At 37.4% G+C, this 20,234-nt stretch overlaps 1 protein-coding gene across 1 annotated transcript; it reads left to right on the forward strand.

Moving 5' to 3' along the window:
* The first annotated feature begins 546 nt into the window (after nucleotides 1–546).
* fbxo18 (F-box DNA helicase 1) lies at nucleotides 547–20,230 on the forward strand. Its single transcript, XM_041254714.1, has 22 exons — nucleotides 547–627; nucleotides 1,300–1,362; nucleotides 1,998–2,159; nucleotides 2,490–3,049; nucleotides 3,755–3,885; nucleotides 4,643–4,775; nucleotides 5,252–5,442; nucleotides 6,898–6,987; nucleotides 7,862–7,953; nucleotides 8,089–8,257; nucleotides 8,566–8,791; nucleotides 9,386–9,474; nucleotides 13,336–13,421; nucleotides 13,616–13,752; nucleotides 13,834–13,930; nucleotides 14,158–14,279; nucleotides 15,325–15,400; nucleotides 16,231–16,428; nucleotides 17,271–17,396; nucleotides 18,154–18,260; nucleotides 18,560–18,694; nucleotides 19,035–20,230. The coding sequence occupies exons 2-22, from the start codon at nucleotides 1,344–1,346 to the stop codon at nucleotides 19,200–19,202; spliced, it is 3,114 nt and encodes a 1,037-aa protein (XP_041110648.1). The 5' UTR covers nucleotides 547–627; nucleotides 1,300–1,343; the 3' UTR covers nucleotides 19,203–20,230.
* The last annotated feature ends 4 nt before the right edge of the window (nucleotides 20,231–20,234 follow it).

The following is a 20,234-nucleotide window of genomic DNA, read 5'->3' on the forward strand; positions in this document are numbered from 1 at the left end:
AAAGACTGGGGCGTGGTTTAATGGCGGGTATATTAGGCCTGTTGTTAAATTATTATTATTATTATTATTATTATTATTATTATTATTGTTATTATTGCAATCACTATTACACATATTACTAATGCCTCAAAGGTGTTCCGCATTTAATTGTGGCAACACAGTAAGTTTTACAGCCCCTGTATTCAGTTTTTTAGTTGAATTTAAATGCAGTAGATGCTGCTGCAGCACACATGAATATCCCCTAGAAAGCGTCCTCAGAATCAGCTGATTCTTAATGGCTATGTTTAGAATTAGGTTTTAGGGCTGGGGTTGCTCAAGGTTAGGGTTGAGGTTGGTTGATTTCGTAGAGTTGCCCTAAAATCACCTGATGCCCTCAGGACACCTTCTAGCAGATAATCCTTTACGCTGCCTGCCTGCACATACATACAGCCACGTAAATTAGCTTGCTGGGCTAAGGATGGGTGGAGTAAAAATGGCTTTCACCTACACCATAGGCTAAGCGCCACTAATTCATGACGTCACTCTCAAGTTAGGGTGAAATGCGGCTTGAGAGATCACGTGTAAACGGGAACTGATATTTTTGGGCTGTGTTGTTTGTTGATTGAACAAAAAGTTAACAATACTACGGTACGAGAAATAGTTGTGAGATTTCTTATAAGTCGTGTACATAACATGTATTTTTCTTTTAGTTGATGCGATTATACGGATCTAAATACTGTGTAATTAATAATAACGATTTAACAATGTAGTCAGTACAGCACGATGGTTGTTGCATTTCAGTGATCCAAATACAGAATCAGTTTGTTTTTTTTTCTTGCTATGTGTTTGTCAGTTCTAGTAATCCTGGAGATGTTCTGCCTGTATTGTGCGGTAGGATGCGGCTTCAATAATTGTTGTGCGCTGGAAACAAAATACTAACTGAAATGTATTAACCAGTGATTATATGTGTAAAGTCTTGAATAACGTGGTCTGAGTATATCTGTATAGGAACTGTATTTTGTACTTCTTCGTCTGCAGTGGAGTGCGCGGGTACAATATTTATAGTTTCACTTTTATTTAGTTTTACTCAATGAGGTAAATGCATAGCATACTATTGACAAACATCTGTTCATAAAATATTATTGCATTAATAATTACACGAATTACTGCACCCTTCGGGATCTGTTAATGGTTATAAATTATTATTCCAGACAATATGCGTATATTGTTTGATTGGCTGTATTAACACGCCCTAAGTGAGTCATCTTTCATTTTTTAAATCCGATGAAAATTCTAATTACAAATGAACTTTTTTTTCAGATGTGTAATTTTCATTGGCGTAATTAACAACGTCATGGATTGTCATGGAAACTGCATTTAGAGGTACTTTTTAAAAAACACTTTCTAATATCTTTTGTTTTTTAAAATTTTGTGGTTGTGAAATGTGACTGGGCAACATCTGGACTAATAATCATCCATCTCAGTGGCTCTGGTTCAATGGTACAGTTCAGTTTACACTCACTGTTAATTCTTAGAGACAAGTTACAGGTACCAAAAATCATCAGTGGGTGAGTTTAAAAAAACAAGGATAAAAGAGAAACTGCCTCATAATGTCTTGGTGAACCTGGTGCCATAAGGTCACCCTATCCACAGACATCATGAAGGTGTCAGTCTAGACCCTGAGGAGATGACCAGCAACTGTCACTGAGAAACTAAACACACACCCTGACAATGCATTATTTAAAACATATAAACATATCATACAGAGTAGTAACATCAAACTAATATTGGATTGTATGATATTGATCTAATTGGTGCCATCCTTTAAATCCCAAAATAGGACACATTTCACATATTTTATGGACAGAAATGAACTAAAGAGACAGCCACACAGTGATAGAAACTTGATGTGTTTAGATTAATTGAATAAAAGCTATTTAATACTACACCTCTGAAGTTTGAAGACGGATGAAGACGCTTTTTCTTTTAACTTGCTTTCCATGCTATTCTCTGGACAGGGAACGCTAAAAGGAAACACCTGAGCGTCCATGACTGTGCGGCTCTGAGCTGCACCAGCGAGGGGACATCGTCCCTCACCCAGCCTTTTACCAGCCGTCGCAGCAGCAGTGATTTAAACAGGGGCCTCTACCCTCGGACTACAAGGAAGAGAGTGAAGCCAGGTACAGCACTTGAAAAGGAAGAAGCTTTATTTGAAGCATTTTCCTGAGCTATAAAAAAAAACAAAAAAAAAAAAACAGAATATAGCATTATGTTCAGAAAATAGAAATGCAATTATAATCTTCTGTATTCATCAGGAAGCAATATACAAGCAGTATATATTAGATATGTTAAGAACCTCCAGAGTCATTTTTAGTAAATTTGTGAAGAAAAAGGTAAGTTCCAAGATTCCTAGTGTCGCAGTGTCTTAGAAAGACGAGATTGGCAGAGAATTGATGCTATTGTAGGGTAAATGTAATATTTTTTTAAGAAAGTGTTATTGGTGTACATAGGTGCAAATGATAATTACAAACAGAGTGGCATTACAGACTACTTCCCGGTAACAGGCCACTGTACAATAAGCCCTCATAAAATGGCAGAAGGGATGATGGAGGAAGACAGTCTTAATGGAGACATGCTTGCTGATGAGGAGGCACTGCAGTCCAGTGTCCCGGAAGACTTCTTTTTGGAGGACTTTGCAGAGGAAACTGCATTTAAAGAGGCAGTATTGACAGCCAGTCGGAAACGATCCTTTGATTCTAAAGGAGCAGACACTCCTTACTCTCAGAGCGCAGAGTTCAGTGGCTGGATTAAGAAGCCCTGGTCAGACAGTAGGGCTCATGGGCTCCTTCAGTCCAAGGAGGAGGAAGAGGAAATCCCTGTTGATCCACTTCCTGATGTTCATTTCGGTCTTTTGGGAACTAGTCAGTGTCAGCAAGATCCACAGGGACACATCAGCCACCTTCCAGAAGAACTCCTCATGTCAATCTTCAGTCACCTCCCTGCTCAAGATCTCTATCAACACATTAGTGTTGTCTGCCAACGCTGGAGAGCCATAGTGAATGACCCATTGGTGAGTGCTTTTACAATTCTTTTTTTAGTTTTTAGTAGTTTTGTTATCCTCTTCTGGAGATGCATCCCCCCACAAAGGGCATATAGTGGAAGTGGATGAATATACCTACAGTACGTCTCTAATTGTTTATGTTACACTTCACACAATATACATATTTGGAGGTCCGCTAATCCAATTGTTATGAAACTTGGTATTAAAATTGTTTAGCGTGAGTGATTGAGTATCAGATTCCAAAGATATAGGGGGTATTAGTCTGTCTGTCCATCTGTTTCTCTCTTTCATTTTTTCATCTACCTGGAGACTGCTTATCCAGTTGTCACAGAACTTGGTATTAACATTATTTAGCATAAGTTATTTTGAATGTCAGATTATGTAGATAGAGGAGTTGTCAGTTTTTATTAAATTTATATTAAAGATTGAATTGTTAATGTTACTGACATATTTTTTTTAACTAGTTCTTTCAGGGAACACTAAATCTTGTTACAGCATGAGCCCTCGGTAAAATACTATGGTCAACTAAAAAGCAGTGTGACCAGGTATCAACAGAAGGCGTACACACACAGGGGTTCATCATAGGTTCTTATTCTGGTCTGTAATACCCGTACTGTGTCCTGTGGCACAAGTGGTAGAATATAATGTTTTTACTGTCAAGTGTGAAAGCAGTAGTTAATCGTTCCTGTATTTTTTTGTTTTTTTTCTTTCTAGTTTGTCCCCTGGAAAAAGCTGTACTTTCAGTACAGGAAAGGAAAGAGCGAGGCTGTAAAAGAAATTGAGCAGATTCTCTCAGACAATCACATCACAGAGAAAGAACAGCTGTGTGTGATGAATCTGGTGAAGTAAGTGGCCACTAGCACTGTCACACATTTTTTTGTATCTTGAGAATTGCTTCTATAATTATGGTATGAACATTTCTTGTATAATATCTTTGAAACCACTTTTAATGCCTTTTTATATACTCTGTGTTAAGATGCTCACAGTTCAGGAGCTGTTCTTGAGCTGCTGTTGTCAAATTCTCTTTCAGCATAGACTTATCTAAATGCCAGTTTATGTATAGTTTGAAGAACCAGCTCTATCTAGTGAACAGATACTGTGTATCGGCACAGGAATGCCAAAAAACACGTTATGTGAGTTTCTGCAATAGGCAATAGGAACCACTCTGAATGAGTGGAACCACTATTGGACATGTTCCTTGGACACTTGACAAGAACTCATACTGATTCACAGTTCTGGCACCTGATTAGCTGAGTTTTCGAAGGCTGTATTTTGGGAACTATATTTATTTATTTATTTATTTTATAACCCTTATACAAGTGTACTTTAGTAAAAGCATAGGAAAGTGTAATACAGCATGAAAGCACAGTAAAGCGAGGTATGGTAAACCATATTAATAAACATGGCAAACCAGGGTACACTATGGTCAATGTATAGTATAACTTTGGGAAATGCATGGTAAAACTGCTGTAGTATTATGGTAAACGTTTATAAGGGAAGCTGTGCTTGATCACTATGCTGTATTCTTCTACATGTTCTTGGTAGCTGCATCTGATTACGCCTTGCTTTAATTGTCTTTATTTCTGCTTGATACGTATATAGGTACATGTCTCAGTTTAAACACAGCCGAAGTACACAACCAGAGGCAGTCCTGAAGTGTCTGAAAGATCACTACTTGTACCCTCAGGCTGAAGCGTGTATTTCTAACAGAATGCCAGAGGAAAAAATAGATGGGGTATGTATCATTTCAATTTCAATAACATTCTTCAGAAAATCACTCCGGTAGGAATTTGAAATGTTTTCAAATATATGTTATGTTTAAAATATGTTCATATAATGTTCATGTCTGTGGTATTGATTATTTCCTAAATTTTGCAGTAGTACGTAATATAAATATCCATGTGTTATGTGCACGACTTCATGTGTTGTGTTTCTAGAATTGGATTATTATAATAATTCAAACCTCAATAATTTCTGTAGGGGTGGGGGAAAAAGAAAACATTGTGTGCAAATGTAAACATTGTCATGTAGGATTGTTAGAACACAAAAGATGATCAGAAGTAAAATATTAGGCTGCCATTTCCATTGATTTCATTATTGAGCCCTCCTAAAGTCAAGGGGACACCAATGCCTCAAATTGGACCATACTGAAAATGAACAAGCAAAGGTTTGAGAGTCTTACCAACCGTTGTTTAATTCTTTATCTGTCAGGCTGTAAATGTGTGGGCTGCCTTCGCTCTGATTGTGCTTCTCTCAGATGGTATGAGAGACGTTCATAGTCTAGTGACTTCCCTTAGAAGACCGAGCTCCACCTTATCGCTCTCTCAGATCTCCGAAATGCTGCACTGCATGGCAGCGCTGCTTTTTGCAATGAGGGAGAATGGAATCAATATCAGCAGCAGGTACGACTGAGCACTAGGACTGGGCTGGACGGGTGTGAGCTTGTATAGAGGTGCCGGGATTAGTAAAAATGTCTGTGGTTTCTGAAAGAACTAAAACTACATATTGTCTGCACATACAGTATACAATGACCCATTACCCATAAAACAGCTGCTCTTGGCACTTGAACCTGCATAGTCTGTGTCTCTGGTACTATGCAATGGCGTTACGTTTGATTTGATCACCACATTTAGAAAACAGTGCAGTGAAGTTTTTACATTTTAACTAGGGGTGCATCGAAAAAGATTTTCTTGGCCGATACCATTAGCCAATGTCTATCGGCTGATACTGATAATAATAGATAGTGCAGGTAAACTACTAGAACAAGACATAAGGCTTATATTTAAACTGTTTTATATTTATACATGTTAAACAATGAACAGATATTGTTTACTTGATGTATTTTTATTGACAAAAATGAACAGGTATTGTTTACTTGTTGCATTTACTTCAGAAAATTAATACAAAGAATGACGTAGTGTTATATTGTGTGCTTGACAGCAATTTATACATTTGTTTTGCAACAGTCACACAAATAACATTTGAACGAGTAAAAACACTCCTAAATATATAATGTGACTAACTTTTATAACCACTTACTGTGAGACATTTCTTATTATAACTTCAACCTATATTGTTGTAGAAAACAAAAATTAAGCCTACGCAATGTCAACTGCAACAATGTTTGTTACATTCATTCTCTGATTTAAAAATGCACCACAAAATAAATTGTTCACGTAATCAAAAACAAAAATATAAAATAAACAGTTACAAAATTCAGTCAAACTTGAATTCGTTATTTACAAAAGATGGCACAGTAATCAATTCCTGCTTAAAATGCCACCAAATACACCCACAACCAATGTAGAGTAAGCAAGATAAACAGAAATTCCAAGAGTTAATTTTGAAGTACATTGTGTAGTAATACTGCTACTAATGACTTAAACCATCAATGTTTTTTTGGGATGGTTTTCTTTAAGCATCAGAATAATATTCTACTCACAGTTCTCCATTGGATTTAATGTAGCATCAGGTCTGTTCTGTTGCACACAATTCAATTATCCTATTGTTGTCTTCAGATATTATTTTTATAAAATTCAAACACCACTCTTTTGAGACTTATTTACTGTAGGATGATCACGTTACACAGCACTGCAAGGAAAATTACTGTCTCAGTGTTCTTGTGTCATTAGTAAACACGCCTGACCAAACGTGAAATTCTGTGCTCGAAGAAATTCAAGCATGAATTTTGTGTAAATTATTGCTTAAGTAACACAAACTGCCGATAGCTGATTTTGTGTGTGTGTTTTGTTTTTGTTTTTTTCCCTTATCAGTGCCATGCCGATAGACTACTGGTTATCGGTGCAGCCCTATTTTTAACACTTTTAAATATTCCAACTTTTCTACTGTTCCTACAGGTTTCATTACAACCTGTTTTATGCTTTGCATCTAATGGAGAACTGTACCCCCTTCTCAAGAACACAAGAATCTGGCAAGGCAGCATCTGGGTGAGCCCTTGAAATGATACTATACCTTTTGAGTGTTCAGCAAAAATATCTAGGGTTTGTCCCGTACAACTGTCCAGAAGAAAGATTTTAGGGATGTGTGGCAAAGTGCCAGCCCCTGTGTGTATTTTGTGTTGTGTATTAATGTTGGTGTATAGTCATTGGTACACGGGATATAAACAGGTCTGTGTAACACGAGTGTTTAAAATGTATAGTTGTATTTAGGCACAAGGATTGCACAGCACTTCACGTGCAAGTAAAATGTAATAATATGTGAGCACGGGGAATTGCACTTTATTAATTCACATGCGGTTGTACCGCGACTCCAGTTGAATGATTGATTAGCAATAGAGTCTCGGTACAGCCGCATAAAAGCTGCATGTTTTCACCCACTCGGGGTTGTGTGTTCAGTGAGTGGAGAACGGGATAATAAGGAGGTAATAAATAATAAATTAATAACGTAAAGTTAAAATATCTGCTCACCATGTTTTGTGTAGTGTTAGTCCATTTTGTTTGTCTCTTTTGTTTTGGCGAATGTGCCATGTCCTGTGTTTTTTTGTTTGTTTGTTACAACCATTTTATTTACTGTTCTGTTCACTCATTAAATGCTGAGCGAAACCATTCGCTCAGCTCCACCAAACTCCACCTCTCTCTCTATGTTTATTTCCGGGTTCCTGTTTCTGGTCTGACGTCCCCCACTCCGGCCGTCTTTGTGACAGGATGATTAACTCTTTTTTTTTTTTTTTTTTTTTTTTTTGTAACTGTCTAGCAGATTTAGTTATTGCTACTATACAGTACTTAAGATCAGAAGTGTTGTTGATTGACGGCAGCACAGAGCTGCTAGCTGCATTTTAAAATATTTCCTTCTCTTATTCAGTGTGGCAGAAATAAATCTTACTCATGAACAGCAACAGATCCTGAATCATGAAATCACTAAGGGGCATGTAGTCAAAATTATGGCGTTTGCAGGTAAGTAATATAATTGAAATAGGTAATACCAACTGTACTTGGGGCTAGCTGTTAAATATTGGTCAATGTTAAGCACTAAAGCTTATAATATTAATATATAGGTTACATTCCTTTTAAAATATGTCTGTTTTTTAGGAACAGGGAAGACCTCCACTCTTATTAAATATGCACAGCAGAGACCCCACCTACGATTCCTATATGCAGCTTTCAACAAGTCAGTGGCTGTGCAAGCCAAACGATTGTTCCCATCAAATGTGGACTGTAAGACCATCCATTCCATGGCATACCAGCAGGTTGGCTACATGTGAGTAAATAAATTGAATCAATTAGTCTTGGTAGTCGGAGCAGAGCTATAGCCCACTCTTCACTGTCCAGGCCCTGGAGTAATTCAAAGGGGATGTCACACAAAGATAAAGCGTGTAATCGAGGCTTTCGTTTGTAGTAAAAAGAAAAAAAGATGTCTTTGCTTGATCGTAACCCTGTCACCCCATAGAGAAATAGTAATAATGCTGTAGTTGATTATTTAAATATTGCTAATTACTGTTCATTGACAGATATCTATTGATTATGATTACAGATGAGCAGATTGAATCAACCCTTCTGTTTGTTTAGGTATAAGAAGTATAAGAAGCTGAACATGAATAGTTGCGTGAAGCCTTTCTCAGTGGCCTGGGTTCTACCTGAAGGCAGGGGGGGGTTTGTGAGAGCCAAGCTGGTCACCCAGACCCTGCAGACTTTCTTTGCTTCTGCAGATCGTACAATCACCACAGACCACGTCCCAATGCAGTGCAAAAACACACGGGGAGAAATGGAGCTGGTAGAGCATACAGAGAAACTGGTATGCACAATCCACAATGTGGTTACAGAATTATTAAATTTTAGGATTTGTGTTTTACAGGTTATTTATTATTTTAACACCTTTGGATTTTAAGGCAAGGTCAGGTTTTGGATGGTGCCCAAAGTGGTAGAAAGGTAATTTCCCATTTGAATAACACACGTTCTGCTGTCTTGTACTGTATAAGTAGTGTTCTGTGTTTTCAGTATTTATCTTTAAAAAATAAAAATTTGTTAAAATTGGAAAAAATTGTTTTTAATTACACCCCAACACCATTGTCATCTTTTTATTGTTCTGTCAATATGTTCTACAACTTTACTGACATCAAACAATTCCCTCCATGTCTGGTGTGGTTTAATTCAGTTCTAGTGAAGATGGGCAGGATAGAATAATAAAAAAGCAGGGTGGAGCATCCTTTTATTTGAATTCAGAGAAAACAATACAATCTCTAGTTCTGATTACAAATGAGCATTGCTGGATTGATTTGACCTTGTGAAAAGAATAAAGTCAAGTACTGAGCTGTTGAAAATGAGCTAATGAGAAGAGCATAAAGCGTTGGTGTCAGTAAATGTGATCAAAGCTTATTAATTTGTGTAGAAAATTGCAGATGATGCAGATGGACTCTGGGAGAAGATGAAATGGTTAAAAGAAACAAAGGAATCCAGCTACCACATGACACATGACGGTAAAGAATCATGCTTTCAGTAATGGGATCTAGTTTTTTTTTTCTGCTTGGAAATGAGTGCTTTCACTTCATCTGTTATTATTATCTAACATTGTTTAAGTGTTTTGATCAAGCTGGCTCTTGCGCAACACTTCTTAAACATACACCCCGTTCACACTTGCTGAGTCGGCCTTGGGCTGCCTCTGGGCCACCTCAAAATTTCCGTTGCCAGTTGAGGTTTTAGGAGGCCTAAGTGCGTTCACATATGTGGCTGAAAAGGAAGCCTAAATTGCGGCAAAGTGCTTGTCGGGAATGTAAACAGTGACGTAAACACTGCATTCCCGGAAATCAACATAAGAGATTGAGCTGGGAAATTTGCAAATGTAAATATGGCAATCTTATTTTTTGCAACACTGTTGGTACTGTACTTATTGCATAAGATACGATAAAGGCGTGTGTTGACAGTGCAGTCGGTTCCTGTGGAAAGAAGCAATCGTGTTGGATCATGCGTAAAAACAGCAAACAAGGACGTGTACATTACATTAGTCACAATATAGATTATTATATTAATGGTGACTGAACATGCAACGTCGTATGCATTATTTATCAATATTAGATTTACAGTCTTAGCTACAATCTGAAATGTGTATGCTGCGTTTTTATATACAGTGCCTTGCAAAAGTATTCAGACCCCTGACCAATTCTCTCATATTACTGAATTACAAATGGTACATTGAAATTTCGTTCTGTTCGATATTTTATTTTAAAACACTTAAACTCAAAATCAGTTATTGCAAGGTGACGTTGGTTTTATGTTGGGAAATATATTTAAGAAAAATAAAAAACTGAAATATCTTGCTTGCATAAGTATTCAACCCCCACACATTAATATTTGGTAGAGCCACCTTTCGCTGCAATAACAGCTTTGAGTCTTTTGGGGTAAGTATGTACCAGCTTTGCACACAGTGTCGGAGTGATTTTGGCCCATTCTTCTTGGCAGATTTGCTCCAGGTTATTCAGGTTGGTTGGACGACGCTTGTGGACCGCAATTTTCAAATAGTGCCACAGATTCTCAATGGGATTGAGATCAGGACTTTGACTGGGCCACTGTAGGACATTCACCTTTTTGTTCTTGAGCCACTCCAATGTTGCTGGCCTTGTGCTTGGGATCATTGACCTGCTGAAAGGTGAATTTCCTCCCAAGCTTCAGCTTTTTAGCAGACTGAAGCAGATTCTCTTGCAGTATTTTCCTGTATTTTGCTCCATCCATTCTTCCTTCAATTGTAAGAAGATGCCCAGTCCCTGCTGATGAAAAGCATCCCCACAGCATGATGCTGCCACCACCATACTTCACTGTAGGGATGGTGTGTCTTGAGGCATGGGCAGTGTTAGGTTTGCGCCACACATAGTGCTTTGAGTTTTGGCCAAAAAGCTCTATCTTGGTCTCATCTGACCATAAAACCTTTTCCCACATCACAGCTGGGTCACTCTCATGCTTTTTGGCAAACTCCAGACGTGCTTTCAAATGGTACTTTTTGAGTAACGGCTTCTTTCTTGCCACCCTCTCATACAGGCCGTTGTTATGCAGAGCTCTTGATATGGTTGACTGGTGCACCATTACTCCACTCCCAGCCACTGAACTCTGTAGCTCCTTCAAAGTAATTGATTCTGAGTTTCAGTGTTTAAAAATAGGAGATCACCGTAGGTACCATAGAATCCAAGATCTGTGGTGGGTTCATTTCTGACCTGCAGCTCAGTATTTCCGAGAGTTCTCGGACAAACTTGTAGGTTTTCACCAGAGATAACAGACATAAAGGAGATAACTGCTTCTGCATCCAGTGCTCAAAGAATATCGCTGACATTTGCAGAGCGTTTTGGAGATGTTATCGTAATAAAATAATAACTTGGATCTAATTATTGAGGAGTTTGGTGATAAAAGGAGTGATTGGGAGAGTATCTACATCTATAAAGAGGTATGTGAAAAATACAGCGAATGACAGGAAAACGTTAAGTCATGTAAAATTGGATGAAATGACCCCCCCCCCCCACCCCAGTTACTCAATAAGCCATGACGTCTCTATTCTGTCTCTAGACCGGGACCCGGCCGGAGATTTGGCGTCACACTGACCCCCACTATAAACGGACTGAACGGTCTCGAAACTTACACACCCAAAAAAAAAAAAACAAAATATTTAGTTCTTTTGTTTATTTTTTGCAATATCAGAAAACAAACAAAAACGTTATAGTAAAATACAAAACTACTTAGAACTAACTTCGCTATCTTTTATCTGCAAGAACTCTATGGAAAACAACAGGATATCTCTATAATATATATATATATATATATTATATATATATATATATATATATATATATAATGCACAATTGTCACATTCGTACAAGAGCCAATCAAGTATCACGTGAAAGTCTCCAAAAGTTTGAATGTAGACTTTTGGCGACTTTCATGCGATTTGATTGACGCTTGTAATGATTTGATTGACTCTTGTAATGAGATATATATATATATCACACACACACACTGAGTGTACAAAACATTAGGAACACCTTCCTAATATTGAGTTGCACCCCCTTTTGCCCTCAGAACAGCCTCAATTTGTCGGGGCATGGACTCTACAAGGTGTTGAAAGCATTCCACAGGGATGCTGGCCCATGTTGACTCCAATGCTTCCCATAGTTGTGTCAAGTTGGCTGGTAGTGGATCTCTACTCCGAATAGCTCATTCCATGTCATCCCACAGATGCTCAATTGGATTGAGATCTGGTGACTGGGCAGGCCACTGCATTAACCTGAATTCACTGTCATGTTCGTGGAACCATTCCTGGACAATCCTAGCCTTGTGGAATGGGGCATTATCCTGCTAAAAAAATCCATTAGCAGATGGATACACTGCTGCTATGAAGGGATGCACCTGATTGGCAATGATGTTCAGATATCCTGTGGCATTCAAACGTTGCTCCACTTTTATCAAGGGACCCAATGTGTGCCATGAAAACACACCCCACACCATCACACCACCACCACCACCAACCTGCAGTGTTGACACGCAGCATGATAGATGCATGCACTTTTGGTTTTCTCCATACCCTAGTCCTCCCATCAGTGTGAAACAGCAGGAACCGGGATTCATCAGACCAGGCAATGTTTTTCCAATCCTCCAGTGTCCAGTGTTTTCATTCCTTAGCCCATCGCAAACGCAGTTTCTTGTGTTTTGCTGAAAGAAGTGGAACTCTGTTAGGTCGTTGGCTGCTATACCCCATTCGTGTCAAGGTATGACGAGTTGTGCATTCTTTTATGGGTGTTTCTGCACCAATGTTGTACTGGACTGTCAGCCTCCGTGGCCTCTTTCATCAATGAGCCATTTTTGATCACTAGCCTGCTGTTGGCTGGATGTTCTTTGGGTGGTGGACCATCCTTGATACACACAGCAAACTGTTGAGCATGAAAAACCCAGCAGCGTTGCAGTTCTTGACACACTCAAACTGGCGCACCTGGCACCTACTACCATACCCCGTTCAAAGGCACATAAATATTTTGTCTTGTCCATTTACCCTCTGAATGGCACACATACAAAATCCATGTCTCAATTGTGTCAAGGCTTAAAAATCCTTCTTTAACCCATCTCTCCTTCATCTACACTGATTGAAGTGGATTTAACAGGTTGCATTAATAAGGGATCATAGGTTTCACCTGGATTCACCTTGTCAGTCTACTTCATGGAAAGAGCAGGTGTTCCTAATGTTTTGTACACTCAGTGTGTGTTTGTGTATATATATATATATATATATATATATATATATATATATATATATATATATATATATATATATATATTAAACTCATATGCTATATCTTTCTTCTATCCTAATCTAAAACTTTGGCAGCTTAAGAGGCCCTGTCTCAATCAATATGATGTCATCTTCATTGATGAAGCTCAGGATTGCACTCCAGGTACTGTAACAGTTTGCTTTAAAAAAAAAAAAAAAAAAAAAAAACAGAGCTATGTATAGCCTGCAGATGTGCTACTGTTGATTCAGAATATCCGTAATCCTTTAGTAACTTATGCCACGCCCACTTATTTTTTATTTAAATTTTTTAGAATGAAATCAACATATGTGATTGTTCTTGTGACTTCTGTCTTTCAGCAATCATGGATATCATTCTTTCCCAGTCTTGTGGGAAGATCCTGGTTGGAGACCCTCACCAGCAGATCTACACCTTCAGAGGCGCAGTCAACGCCCTGTATGAAGTACCCCACACCCACATCTATTACCTAACACAGGTACGAATACAGTACAGAGTTTTACAGCTGAGTGAGTTTATTTTAACACATATTTAACCAGGCTGTTTTGTTTTTCTTTAGAGTTTCAGATTTGGCCCGGAAATTGCTTATGTTGGAGCTACCCTTTTAGATGTTTGCAAAAAAGTGAAGAAGACTCTAGTTGGAGGTAATCAGGAAGGTAAGATACATATTCTTAGAATTTATTTAAAATGGTTGAATACTTGCATTTATTTTTTCTTATTCATATACCTGAATCCTCGGTCACTGATTTTTCGCATAGGAAAAATGCTATGCGGCTTGTGCAAACGTAGTTATTAACCCTTTAAAGACTGGCAGATGATAGTAAACAAATGAATGTACTCCATACTAAGAGTCTGTCTAACCTGGTCTTTTTGTTTGTACCAGGTAACGTAAGGGGAAACAAAGAGGGGAAGATTGCCATTTTATCCCGCTCCAACTCCACTGTGTTTGATGAAGCAGTGAGGGTGACTGAAAGAGAGAAGCCTCCAAAAATCCACATTATTGGCGTGAGTTATAATGATAACCATTCCCTGTTCAGTAATATTGTATAAATAGGGTTTCTGATTTTCTGTTTTAACCTATTAAAAACTGATAAAACAAAACAAAAAATCAGTGGATAGCCAATAAACACCGGAAACTACTGGAAAAAGGAAATGGTTAATCAATTCACGTTGACATTACCCTTTTCCCATTTTAAAAAAATAAAACCTACTACAAATAAAAATATGTATTTCCAAGCGCAGCTGAGCAATGTCCAGCTTTCCTGTCTTGTATCATTGATTCATTCTCAATACTTTAAACCTGTCCCAACTACTGAGTGACAGCTATTTCTTACATTTCTATTGGAGACTCTGCTTGCGAGATTTAAAACGAGATTACAATTAGGAATGGAGGGTTAAAGATGTGTTACAGTTAAGGTACAGAGGATTTAAAACAGAATTGCAAATTGTAGCGAAATGTAAAAAAATGCCTACACACAAAAACCCCAGAAAAATCTGCCTGCGACCCATAAGGATTTTGTTGTGGAAGACAGAAAAGGAACAGAGGTACAATTTAAGCGTGCAAGTACTGTCGAGTTACTACTATATATATTTTGACAGAAAAAAAAACGCTCAAGCATTTTGGAAAGTAACATAAAACGCTAATTTCATACAGTGTATCAAAAACAAAAGCCCTGGGGGAAAAAAACAATTTTGTTGTAAAGTTGTAAAGTACAAATGAAAGGATGAGGTTGTATAACACTCTGGTGAGAATGCACTTAGAATATTTTGTTCGGTTTGGTCACCAAATTACCAAAAGGACATTGTGGCCTTGGAGGTGATCCAACAAAGAGCCACCAGACTACTCCCAAGGCTAAAATGAATGAACTGTGAAGGTAGGTTGAGGGAACTGAATTATTTAGCTTAGTTCAAAGAATAATTTGTTTACATCGTGTTAAAAGAACAGAACATAGGACCCAAGAAGGTTTTGCTGTAAAGTCACAAAAAGTGGATAATACTGGTTAGATTCAAGAATTGAGATTTAAATCTAATGCATTTTTTTGTCTTGCAGGGTGTTGATAGTTTTGGATTAAGAAAAATCTTGGATATCTGGATACTGTTGCAGCCCGAGGAGGAACGCAAGAGAAGTATATAGATATTTTAAATCGTCTGTTTCTTGTTTTTGTGCTTGTGACAGGAGCAGAGGGGCTGGAGAGCAAGAAGACACTGAAGACCAGAGGTTTTTGGGTTGAAATGCCCGTTTGGCACAATTTTATTGAATGTAGACGGGACACTATTAGAAATGTTCCAGCTCAACTTGGTGATTTTCTTTGTATTTTCATGTTCCTACTTTTTGTTTAACAACAAAGGAATGATTTTTTTTTTCTGTTTTAACAAACAAAAAAAAACAGAAAACAATAACTGTGAAAAACAAAGATGAATGTGGCTTGGCTTAAACACGGTAACCGCCCCACACAATAAGTATAGCTATTTCCCTCACTATACTTGTTTTGTCTTCACTAAACTTTCCCAAAGTACCTTTACAGCTTTTTTTTTTCTACAACATTAACACAGTAGGTTCTGTTGACATTTTCTCACCATTGTCAGAGTCACTCATTCCTTTCAACAAAATGGCCTCTAAATCTCTCAGAGCAGACTCTCTTTATATCCTCCCATCTGATCATTGATTAATTGAATTCCCCACCTTTCCTGTTGAAAGCATGGAATTTCCGGAATTTACAATGACCAGTTAACCAATTAATCTGAACACATTTCTTTTTTTAACCTGTGACTTGACAACTTTTATCGGTTCCCTGCAGTCGTTTCTCAGCTTCTTAACAGCAGACAGGCTATGTTCCTGGTCCACTTTGTCTGCCCTGCAATAAATGCAGCCTGCCATACTGTTACAATGCCCAATGTAGATTTTTTTTTTTCCCATGAGCAACTAAGTTCCTTTTATTTATTTATTTTTTTGCAGAAAACCTGGAAATAGTAGACAAATTTATCTGCTATTTTACTCGCAAGGGTGGCTACAGAGGCCTTAAGGAATATGTTTTTAAAGCCGAGGATGGGGAGCTGGAAGGGAAGATTTCTGTGGTGGAGAAATATACTTTTCGTATCCCTGAGTTAGTACAAAGAATAAAAGACTGTTCTGTCATTGATCTTACATTTGCAGGTATGGCTAAATTCTGAGCATTTGAAAGTTGCACATAATATAATGTAAGGAGAAGTACCAAGTTGTGTTTATTTCCCAGATAACAAATGGGTTGAGAATATTGAAAGAAAATGGTTTTACCCCAAGGATCAGTGTTCGGGTTAATATTTAAAATGTGACACTTCACTGCAGCTGCTATAAACAGTAGTACTCGACTATAACTAGGTCTGTGTTCACAGGGGTAGGTTTAAATGTGAAACTGACATACCCCGCATCTTTAAATGTTCACATTGTCTGTTCTTCTGTGGTGTAGTGGGCGAGTCTGTTTTAAACCACCTGTTACTTTCTTCTGCTCTATGGAAGGACTTGGTCTTATGTACAGTTTGCATGTTCTGTATTGTAACTAAACAGTTTTACTATCTAGTGGTGTCTCAGTATTCCATAGAGAATTCAAACCACAAAGCTGATGTTGGTTTCAATAACAACAGTGTCATTTGAACCTATGTGCATACAAGGTGGTTTTGGCTTTGCAGCAGTGGAAAATTCAATATAGTGAAACCTAGTTATTAATGTCAGCCAAGGGAGTAACAATAACAATATGTGGCCTTACCACTGGAAGTGCTATCAAGTTAGTGCCATAGGGTTGTGATTTATTTAAAAAGTTATTCAACTTTACTGTTTTACTTTTTCTTGAAAATGGCTCTGCTGAAAGTAGTAACAGAGGGTTTTTTGATTCCCATATTTGCCAGTGGAAAAATTAATAAGGTAAAATTATAAAACCCTTTATTAAGACATTCTACTAAACTGATCATGTACTCTGTTTGTTTATTTTTTCTATATATTTACTGTGTTTATTTTTCTAGATATTGCTCTAGGGACTGTCCACAAAGCCAAAGGACTCGAGTTTGATACAGTAGAAGTAACTGATGATTTTGCTAAAGTCCCATGTGCCAGACATAATCTCCACAGATTACCCAGATTTAATCTTGGTAAGTGTTGGTTTGGAGAATTTTGAAATATGTTGTCTATATAAATTGCATAATATTTTATCTACGGTAGTTAAATGTCAATTATTTATTATTATTATTATAATAGTAATAAATAATAATAATAATAAATGTGTATTTCAAGAACTTCATGCATGAATCCTGTAACTTTTTTTTCTGGAAAAAATATATGTATTTACTGTATTTATTTATTTTTATTTATTTATTTACAAAAATATACATGTAGAAATGCGATTGTTTAGTCAGTATAAATATATCTGATATACAGATATTTATCTCTAGGTGCATTTTTATTTATTTTTCAGTATAAGACATTGAAATTGTTTAATAACACTATGTAACACAATTTTTGTTCCTGGGTAGTAAGTGTTATTTCCTAATTGCTTATGCCTCAAAAGTATAGAAAATGGCTATTATTCCCCACAAACTTTGCTTTTGTGACCAGGACAGTGATATTTCAAAATATCACTATTTCCAATGGAAAAACGGGCAAATGTGTGTCTTTTCGTTCACATAAAGTCAGAAAAAAACAACATATGAATACAAATTAACATGTATTTATACTAAAGTAATACAAAAATGACTACAAAAGATTTAGAAGTGAGTAGTTTTTCGAGATTTACGATTATACTGTAAATACAGTTTGAACTCAATCAAACATAAAAATTTGTTACACTGTGTAATCCTTTCTATGAAGTTAGTTGGTGCTGAAGTAGTTATTCTGACATCTTCCCTGCAGGGTCTGTTCCTGACGATGAATGGAACTTGCTATATGTGGCAGTGACGCGAGCTAAAAAGTGTCTGGTGATGACCAAGTCCATTGAGAACCTCCTCACGCTGGCAGGGGTAAGCAGAAGACATCACTGACTATAGGATTAATATACCCTAGCCTCCAAGAAGTGTTGCTGCAAGTGAATAAATGCAGAAGCGAAGCACTTGTTTCCCCATTCGTGTCCCTTGCTTACTAAAGTTGTGCGTTACTTTTAGCTTTTAAATGAAATTGCAGGTTTTTATTTTTTTGGGCAATAGTTTCAACCCAGCAAATGGCATATTTATGCAACTGAGCTGTCAATGTTTGAGTACGTGAAGTTTTACTGTATTCCAAGGGGTTCTACTAACAGTTCTTTGTAAACTTTCTGCTGCAGGAATATTTCCTGAGGTCAGAACTCACCAGTAACCTCTTCAAGGAGGGCCAGCTGCCTCGCTGCACAGTGAGGGAGTGCCACAACACTGTGAGAGAAGAAGCAGTTCTCACAATGAAGAAAATGCCCATAAAATACGTGAGGACTTCACTCTTTCCAAGACAATTATATCTGCTGTATTTAAGATTGACATACAAGGGAGCCTCAGCTTGTATAGCGTCAGCATACATTTGCCACTAGATGACAGTTGAGTACACAGAGCACAATGTTGAGTACATTTCTGTAGTGCTATTTAAGAACTACACAGGCTCCTTAAATGTAACATTTTCACTATAGGATAGATGTTTCTTACAAAATGCCATTTAGGAAAAAGATAATACGCGGTGGCTGATGTTACTGTGCTTAAAAAGTATATGGTTAGATGTACTGTTTTTAAATAAAACAATGTAATGTATGCCTTGTTTTTCTTATTTTGCAGAGTGACAAAGTAGATGTGGGCGGTTCTTTCTGCTCTACCTGTGTGGAGCAGCGCCTGGGACCAATCACATACCTCACAGGTTCTGCAGAGCTTGTGAAATCCATGCACTATACAGTGGAGCATGTGGACTTGCCAGCAAACATAGCCCGGTTGCTTGCTCTGATTTAGAATGGGGAGATTTTAAAAGGTGTATTTTTTTAGGGTTAGACTATAAAAAGGTTATCTTAATAAAACAAATATGGGTCCAATAGGTTAGACAAAAAGGCTTCCGTCTTTTACTCTATTGCCTATGTCACAAGATGTTTCAGTGCATTAAGTATGTACAGCCCACATTACATGACCTATCAGTCCAGTGGGCATCTAAAGCCCACATGACAAAAAAAAATATGTACCAATGTCTATAACTCTTAATGCATAGACTGTCTGGCCAAAGGATCCAAATTGTTTTTCAGTAAGTGGTGGAGTTGGGACAGTCTTTGCAAGCATTAACATGAATCTGTCTCCCTGCAACACTGCCTCTATTATGAAATGCAGCATAGAACTTGGAGCAGTGTTTGCAGGGGAAAACTTAAAGATTTCAAACTGATGTAACAGGGTGCGAGACATGTTTCAGATCTGTATAAATTCCACAGGGTTTGTTTTAAACTTCCAAGTTTCAGAACTAACCAGGATGTGGTGACTAAAACAGAAAAGTATGTTCATAGTGAAACTAAACATCAAGAATAATACAAAAGTTCAGATCATTTCATACACAAATACAGTGCTCTTTTTAAGTGGGTTCAGAGCCACTCATAAACAGCTTGGAATGGATGTGTTTTTTTTTGTTTTTTTTTTTAAATCTGTAATTTACAAGATCTGCATCAATCCCACGTAAGGACTTCTGTCCTGTTTTCCCACAGCCAGATGGAAATGGATTGTTTAGCACTCCTTTAAGAATGTGGACTATTGTCTGATCTGGAGATGCAATATGTACAAACTAAATTCAGTTAATCAGGCTTGACCAGATCAAAAGGCCTTCTATTGCTTGACGTCTTTGGTTCTTGTTTTTGAAGATTTACAGCTGTGACGTGACGGCAGTATAGCTACGAAATTTGTGAAGTTCTCCGTTGTCTAAGACGTGGTCTGTAGAACTAAATCAGAAAAGCATTCAGTAGTTGATTTGTATTTGTTCTGTGTGGTGTTTTTTTTTTTTTTTTTTTT

This window comes from Polyodon spathula, chromosome 7 (genome assembly GCF_017654505.1).
Source record: "Polyodon spathula isolate WHYD16114869_AA chromosome 7, ASM1765450v1, whole genome shotgun sequence".
Lineage (NCBI taxonomy): Eukaryota > Metazoa > Chordata > Actinopteri > Acipenseriformes > Polyodontidae > Polyodon > Polyodon spathula.

Excerpts from the sequence above, each read along its gene's own strand:
- fbxo18 (XM_041254714.1), top strand. Across the intron at positions 8,792-9,385 it reads TAGAGCATACAGAGAAACTG|AAAATTGCAGATGATGCAGA; the intron begins GTATGCACAATC and ends TAATTTGTGTAG. Across the intron at positions 18,695-19,034 it reads AGAAAATGCCCATAAAATAC|AGTGACAAAGTAGATGTGGG; the intron begins GTGAGGACTTCA and ends CTTATTTTGCAG.